The sequence below is a fragment of the Anopheles bellator genome, chromosome 2, assembly GCF_943735745.2.
Source record: "Anopheles bellator chromosome 2, idAnoBellAS_SP24_06.2, whole genome shotgun sequence".
In the NCBI taxonomy this organism is placed as follows: Eukaryota; Metazoa; Arthropoda; class Insecta; order Diptera; family Culicidae; genus Anopheles; species Anopheles bellator.
In genome coordinates this window covers 38,955,548-38,963,902 of record NC_071286.1, presented here as the reverse complement: position 1 = coordinate 38,963,902, position 8,355 = coordinate 38,955,548, and the positions used below count along the sequence as shown (strand labels likewise).

Genomic DNA, 8,355 nt, shown 5'->3' with positions numbered 1-8,355 from the left:
CTTTTGTGCTGATATACGCACTCATTTAATAACTTTCAGACAGCAATAAAACTCTCCTACAGTCTTATACAGCTCTTAGGATTGAATATAATTAGCCGACTAATTTATGATGCAACTTGGTGAGCAGTCCTGTTCAAAATGATATTATTCGCAACTGTAAAACTCTACTCTACCATCTTTCAACATTCCATTATTTTTCTTGAGAGTTCGTTAAGCTTAAACCTAACGTCGGAATGTGACAAATGATCATTACTTCAGTAAGGATAATATCTGCCATTGCATTCACTCCGATAAATATCGGTCGCACATGGTGCCTATCGAAAATGGGTGATTCAGCACCGACAGTTAAGTATTTGAACGATCATAGTCGCTTCAGTAATTGCCATTCTTCAAGACGATACGACACCCAAGAATCCCAAGAATGAGAAAAGTTTTATCAAGAAGGAAATTTTCCGAAGAAAAGTTTTACGTACAACTTGCACGTAGTGTAGCACTTTACACAATCAATTTGGTAGATTGCTCATAAAGCTTTACTCAAATAGATGGATAAAACTTACCCGTTTTAGAAGCTGCGAATATTTTAATTGATTCCATAATGGTCGATAACCAGACAGAGATGTATAGCAGTTTGATTTAACAACTCAAATATGCGATGCAATTAAAGTAATACTTAAGTAATAGTAATGTAAGAACTAAAGGGTAAATTTGTAAGACGAAGAAAGTGTTTTGCACATTCAGCTGTGATGGATTTCTAAACTTCTTGCAATTATAAAACAAACCTTTGCTGTCGGTAACCAGAGCAGGGTCAGTCTATAACCTGTCCTCAATATATTTCGTGTGTGATCTAAATATTTATCGCAATTTTTTAAAATGGTGCTTTAGTATCGGAACTTGCTTATAATATTCACAATAGTATATTTTTTACTATTTACGTTCCCTGGTTCTCAGTTATAGTAGCAAAATACATATCTCAGAGTATTCGTGTTAGCTTTGCAACGCCAACGACAGCAGGTGCTTCCACCGAAACTGAAGCATCGACAACTTTTGAGCTTCTGGTGCTCATACATGCATGCTCGACTTATGTTCGTGGGTGTGGTTAACGAAAAGTTGCACCAAACGTTCGTACGAAGCACCACATTTCCTCGATGCTGATGCTGAAAGCAAAGCATTCACTCATTCCAAAATTTTCGTTCGCAATTTTCTAAAGCCATCTTCACGCGATGTGTGAGCAATATTTTATCATACCGCCGCGTCCGCTGGTGGTTCTGTTTGCTTAACACTGAACAGAAACAACGATCAGTATAAGCACGTTGCATGCTCGCATCAGCACTGGACACAGATTCTCCTCGTACGATAACGCTCGTGGTCGAACATTTTTGAATCAAGTTTCACACTATACTACACGACGTCGATTGATGTGGTAAATGGTGGATAAAATCGCTGTCGCACGTTCTACCCCCTACCGCACGTATGGCCAAAAGAGTTTCTCTGGAGCAGATTACGTGCCCTGACGTTCAAGCATAATTTACCAACCGAAATTAATAGTTTTTCGCAACTCATGCTATCGCATCTTGTTTCAAAATTGGATTAATTATTTCGCAAAGTAGAAAAATTTCCTACTCTGTCTAAAATATACTAACAACGGTAAGCAGAATATTAACAGTAGTGCCTGCCCTACACCAACCGTCATGTAGAAACGTATCGTCACGTAACGAAATTTCCACTCCTTAAGAATTGCCAGACACGATGGAGACGATTTGACTGTTTGACAGATTGTCATAACGCTTCCTTCGAAATTGCTGCGTATTCTTATGTAAAGTGACGATGTAAATACATTGTGAAAGTACGAACATATCCTACCATCCTGCCAGAAGCTGGGAAATCCGTTACACGAGTTGGTTAAGAATTGTTTTCAATATTGTGTTACTAAAATGGTTATCCTTTATGGTTATCAGTACCTTTGTTTATTACAACTTGCTACGCTAAAGAGGATATAAGATCCCCCGGTTATTTAGAACATCAATCAATTTTACCTTATTAATTTAGTCGGTTTTAATTTTTTTCCTTGGCGGATTCGAACCCGTGATAACAAGTACATAGGATAGTTTTTTTTCACAATTAGTTTTTCGAACCTTCAAGTAGACAACCGCCAAGAACGCTTGATTCGTAACCGGTTTCTTTTATTATTATCATTTTGTCGCCATTTTGGCCGTGAAACAAACGCTCACGCCTACTCCATTTGCTATCGCTTTGTGACTAATTGGTTTTGTTTCTTATGTTTCGGAAAATTGATTCATGATTTGAAGCGAGAATAGGCTCGACATAACATATTGATTAACGTTCCGTTGGTGGCAAGTACCATCGCAATTTCCATCTGCTCCTTGCAGCTTTTGCTTGTAGGTTACTACTTGTTGGTTATTCTGTACTCCACCTGTAGCTTGCACTTGTGCGTGGTCGGAATTCAATTTCTTCGTTACCAAAACAGCTTCCGGATCGTAATTGAGGCATATGGTAAAAAAAACCTATCGCTTAAGATGGTGTTTGAGGTTATAGGAGGCTTACTGGATCTATTGTGTGGTTCGATACGTATTGTTTCTACTTCAGACTGCCCAATACTCACCTTCGAGAAATATTGCTCTCGCTACTTGAAGCAACTGGGTAGCTTCGAACAAGGTTCGAAGTTGAAATAGGTAGCACATTTTATCGGCCGCACTAGCGAAGAGGCAATCAATGAAATGAAACCCAGCGTAATAAAACTTCCTCAGAAAACATCTACGACCACCTATATTTTATGTTTGGAAACCATGCTCTCACGGATCACGGGTGACATTGAGGGAAAATTGTGTGAGCTGTCCAATAACACCGCTGGTCGAAGAAAAGGAACCAAACTTCAATCAGAAGTTCCTTCAACATAGTAGTAACCTTCGTTTAGAAGCAGGTTCAGCGAGTTGAAAACTTCCGCTGCAGAATATTGACTTCATTCAACATCAGCTGTAATATCACATAATGTATTATCGTGATTAAACAAATCCTTGACAAAAGGTAAGTTTTTCTTCCCACAGTATATCAACTATCAACATCAATCCAAATTGATTTGCTCTGATTGATTCATGTGGTCAGGCTGATGCGGGTCCTGTGGAAATGCACTGATTCACTACTAGCTAAACGACAATAAAGATTTTATATTTTCAATATATTTTGCAGTTACATTATTGAAACAAATGTACCAACCATGAAAAATAAAATGTAATTTTCGACAAACCTGAAACGGCTAGAAATCATTCGGATTTTACATATAAGCAGGTAAATTAGATTGGTAAATGATTTGTTGCCCTAAAATAATCTTATTGAAATAATATTTATTCATTGCACAATAACAATTTTTTTGATCACAACCTCAAAATCTAATGAAAATATTTTTACTGAGAATAGTATAATATTATATTTAAAATTTATTGGAGACGAAAGGCAGTGTGACTAGTTCCTGAGAAATTTACTAATCAAAGCGTTGACAAACTAAGTGCTGCTGAGGAAACTGTAACGAAACTTCATTAAAAGTTGTACAGTTGGACATGTTGTACGATACTCTCCAATGAACGACTATTGTTCTTCAATCGAAGAACTAATAAGGTAATGAAGTTTGAACAAGTTAAATGAACAATGTTCTCGGAACAGTTGGACTCGGTCTGATGTGAGTTGTGAATCCTAGCTGTACTTTCCCGATATTAACTTCTTTTGCTATGTGGCTCACCCGTAGACGAGCTCGTACTAATCCGTCTCGCCACACCGATTAATCTCAACTTGATTGCAAAACTTTTTGTTGGTGCTTAATAGGATTCTGTACGTTTTAATAAATAATAACAAGTAATGTTTTTTATATATTCTATCTAACAGAGTCTGGAAAGTAGCCTACATGACCAAAACGTATTCAATTTTTAATTTCCTTGATGGATTATATAATTGGTTGTAAAACTTTTTGGTAAAAATAAATGACAGATCGGAATTGAATAGAGAAATAGATCTATAACTTGAGAATCGGACGATTTTCAAAAAAATCAAATGTTTATAATATTGAAATGCAAAATTCTATGTTATTCAAAGTATGTGCAATCGTTAGCTATACATTTCTCCTATTTCTTTGCTGAATCATGGATTCCCAGACGAAAGAATTCTTCGACTTTTTAAGTAAACTAATTAGTCATCCAATTTCGACTTCCTCGTAGGAAAAGAAGTCCGGTCCAGCCAATGCCAATTCCATCGATGAAAAAGAATGATATTCGGAAAGAGCCAAGTCTGGTGAATACAGCGGAGGGAATAGGAGTAATTTTATCCAAGTAATTTTATAGTATCCTGAACAGTTTTCCATGGTGGGGGGGCATGAAGACGCCAGGTTTTTTTGGCCATTTTGCCCCACCAGGCGCCTCCATTCTTAATACCACATACTGCATTTTGGTCGTTTTTCGATCAATGCATGGTTCAAATTGATCATTTTTTGTCAGTAGCGATCTGACTTGACGTTTTCATCATACGTAACACATAATATATAAATCGTTGCAATACTGTTTGAATTAGATTCATTACTAATTTAAAAGCCCCGCTGGTAGAACCGTTGGTAACGCTTGTCGCTGTCACGCAAAACCCCGCCCGTAAAAATGAAGCGTTGTGAATAGCACCAGAGATACAATATATTGACATTAACAATGTCTCTGATGCAGGCTCACAGCGCCCAGCGGCTGTGTCGCGCCAAATAAGAAGACTAATTTAAAAAAAGGATGAAGGTGACGAAGAAGATGGTTAGTATTTAAAATCGTCAGCTGTTTCCTTACGTTATAATACGTACAGTACAACAACTTAGATTAAATATTAGTCCTTTGATTTAGTCCCACTTCCTTAAAAATCGGAAAATGTTAATGAATCACTCCCTTGAGGACTTTTTATAGTATAAAATTAGACCAATAATTCAACATTTCGTCCTGCGACTTTATTGCTTGCAATTAAAAATTAATTTCGTGTAATAAATTTTCTATCATTTTTTTGCATCTGAATAGAAAATGACACCTTCATCCACACCTAATTAACAGCAGACTTCGCGTACTGTCGTTGCTAATAACACGAAGAATTGGATAAAATCGAGCAGCAGAATGCGGCGCGGGATTTGCGTGGGTCCTTGATTGACTACAAATTTTTATTTCCAATACTTGTCAAATCCCATTTTCGAAGGGATGCCGTACATTGTCTAAAATCATTTAGGAAGGAATTGTGAAATTTCCCATTAAATGTGGCCTGGTTAACAAATTCAATAATGTTTTAACATTTAACGTAGTAATTCGGAATTTGATACGAGTTGAACCATTTGTATAATCTTTTAAAAATCGATACTAAAATTATTTCTTATGTGACATGCTAATTATAAGAAAATGGACAACAGATAACCATAAAAAATTATTAAGGGAGCATTCAACCCCCAAAAACATGGTCCAATACCCGCCGCAATTTGCATTGTACTTGCAATTGAGCTTGTGGAAATTTAGAACGAGCGCGATAACATTATGTTCCGATTGATGACGTTTTTGCGTGAATTTCCTAACAAAAGTTTAAGGTCTGATGGTATCAAAGAAGAATTGCACGAATCGCGAAGCGTCGTAAAACGATAGAGGTGTACTAGAATATTAATAGCTCTGTTACGTGTTCCGTTGACTAGAGGGATAGAACACTACATCCTACTGGCATCCATAGCGAGCGCAATTTGTTTTTTTATTCTTGACAAGCGTGGGCCACAAGAATCGATGTAGATTCATAGTTCGTTCTATAGCATCTACCTTCACAGGTTTTATCGGTACCCAATCCTTCCTCTGTGGCAATGAGCAACCCGTGACAGAGGTACTGACAAATCTGAACGATTATTCCGGTATCAGCATTGAGCAGAGATAAAATGTTGTTGTAGGCAGACTGCATGTTTATATCATCATCTTTTCCTTTTGATGCCTTGAATCTGTTGATTCACAAACAACTTTCATATGAAAGTATTATTATTACCATAGATTTAAACAACGTAACTAATGATTATAGATAAGCAGTTCAATGGGCACTTCTCAAAAAGATATCAGCATTGATTATTTTTAATTCTTATAATTTAGCGCTCATTCGAATGAACCATAACAAAGGCAACACTGGGAACTTCTACGGGAACAACAACCCCTGAGCGGTCTTATCCTGCACCAGAGACAATGTTAGTTCTCTGATGTCACGCCGGTATCGGGAATCGAAACCATGGCCGGTTGAGTGACAACCGACCCCGGATTTCGAACCCTTTCGTCAGCTGCGCTAAGAGCGAAGAGCGTTACCAACTGCTCTATCAGTGGGGCAACACTGGGAACTGGAAAACTAAAAAAAATATTATTAATACATAAATATCTATATCTGAATGGCTATGTTATGAAACTGTTCCGATAGCTCCAGAATGATGATGTTACTCATCCAAGAAATTTTTTGATACTGATTTTATTAATTTATTGTCAACCCTCTGACAGACACTGCTCTATCCCTCACAACACTACTACTTATGCAAATTACTTTTATACCAAATTTATGCCCGTATGGTGGCGTGCCGCTATTCAGGCGCCAACAGAAACAATATACTAAAAACAAAAATTTCGTATGACAGTTCAATTGGGTATCGGATATTTATAATACAAAAACAATCAGTTAATATAGATATCAAATATACTAATATAATGTACTAATCCGTACTAATCCATCCGATTTGAAATCAATATTTAATTGGAGTTAGTTCATCATAGGTAGAATAGTAAAAATTGAATCCCTGACCACAAATTAGTTTAAACATTCTAGAATATAACAATGCCTCTAGAATAATCGAAAACACTGCCCCGTAGATACGCTAAGTTAAAACAGGTTAATTATCCCTACCAGCGGAGCTCCAATCAGCAAAAGCGGAACCGCGAGCTAGCGAGCGTAAATTGGCAATCCCGACCTATCAAAAACCATGGCCTCGACCTATCTCGAATGAGCCTAATGAAGCATGGTCCGCCAAGCAAACATTGGGAACCACTAAAGTTACTTCCCAGGTTAACCGCAAAATCATTACGAACTGGTCTACGAACCAGTGCGCGTTCCCGACGGACACAAAAAAGCCCACTGCTGCTTTCACACATACCCAAACGACAGGAGCATAATGAATTCATTACGGCCACTCCAGCCACCTCTTCATACCTTTAAAGCAGATAACATCGGCTTTTGGGCTGTTAGTGTTGAGAGTCAACCGGTCACCATATGTTGGCACTGTAGAGTAATTGACAGTAGTCGTTTCGAGAAATGTCAAAATTACAGGCAACACAGTTAAGTTTGGGCAGGTTAAAATCTAAATCTTTTTCAAAGCAAATGTAACTTGCGAGACATGTGATACCCTCATACAAGGCGGATACTACCCACCTAAACACCAAACGGTTAATATTGCGAATTAAAGAACGTTCATGCATTATATCAATGACGGACACGCTTAGCTCAGCCGGCAAATTGCTCAGCTTAGACACACCGCTCCGATCGTTGCTTACGGTCACGTTGAATCTGCGATAGATTTTTTATAAGGCACCATGCATTAGTTATTTGTTTTATTTGATTAGCGACAGCATCATGAGAGAATCATTGCGAAATACAAAGATGAAAAAAATTTGTAATCACCTTCAGATGTCAGAGCAAAAAAGTTATCGTAAAACATTCCAGCCAGCGCACAGTACAGGGCGAGGTAATTACCTCTGCAAGCGACCTTCGGCGGCCATTCCACGCTCGAGACACTTGCCGAACATCGTGGTATCGATGTTGCCTCCACAAATTAGCAGCACCAGCCTGATGGGTGAGAAATGGAAATGGGAATTTGCATCATTACACTGGACGGTCTTGAGCCTTTCCTGAAGTGCGTGATCAGCCGCGTGAAGCGTACCTTTTTCCCATGAATTCGTTCAGATGAGCGGCCATGATGGCCGCCAACCCGGTAGCACCAGCACCTTCCACGACGCACTTTTCCAACTCGACAGGTCGAAAAATGACCAATACAATCCGTTTCTCCTTAACGACCACCATTTTGCCGGCCCACAGCACCACCAATCCATCGGCCACCGTTTCCTGGTTTGATACGAAGCTCCGACGACAGTTCTCGGTAGTCCGCTTAAAACTAGGACACTTTTCCAACTCCACACCCCGAAAAAGTGCTGCATGAAAATCACGGAAGTTTGGCACATTCCAGCTTGCCCTGAACGATGATACGATGGTATTTGGAGCAATATTTTTGGTGGTGGCAGTGAAACCGGCAAGGAGCCTACCAGCATCTACCCTCAT

General features: G+C 38.5%; 1 protein-coding gene across 1 annotated transcript; it reads right to left on the bottom strand.

Annotated features, from left to right (window-relative positions):
* Window positions 1-7,697: 7,697 nt before the first annotated feature.
* Window positions 7,698-8,355, bottom strand: LOC131207505 (L-threonine ammonia-lyase-like). Its single transcript, XM_058200121.1, has 3 exons — window positions 7,961-8,355; window positions 7,774-7,866; window positions 7,698-7,701 (listed from the first exon to the last, which is right to left on the bottom strand). Exons 1-3 carry the CDS (start codon window positions 8,353-8,355, stop codon window positions 7,698-7,700), a joined length of 492 nt encoding a protein of 163 aa, XP_058056104.1.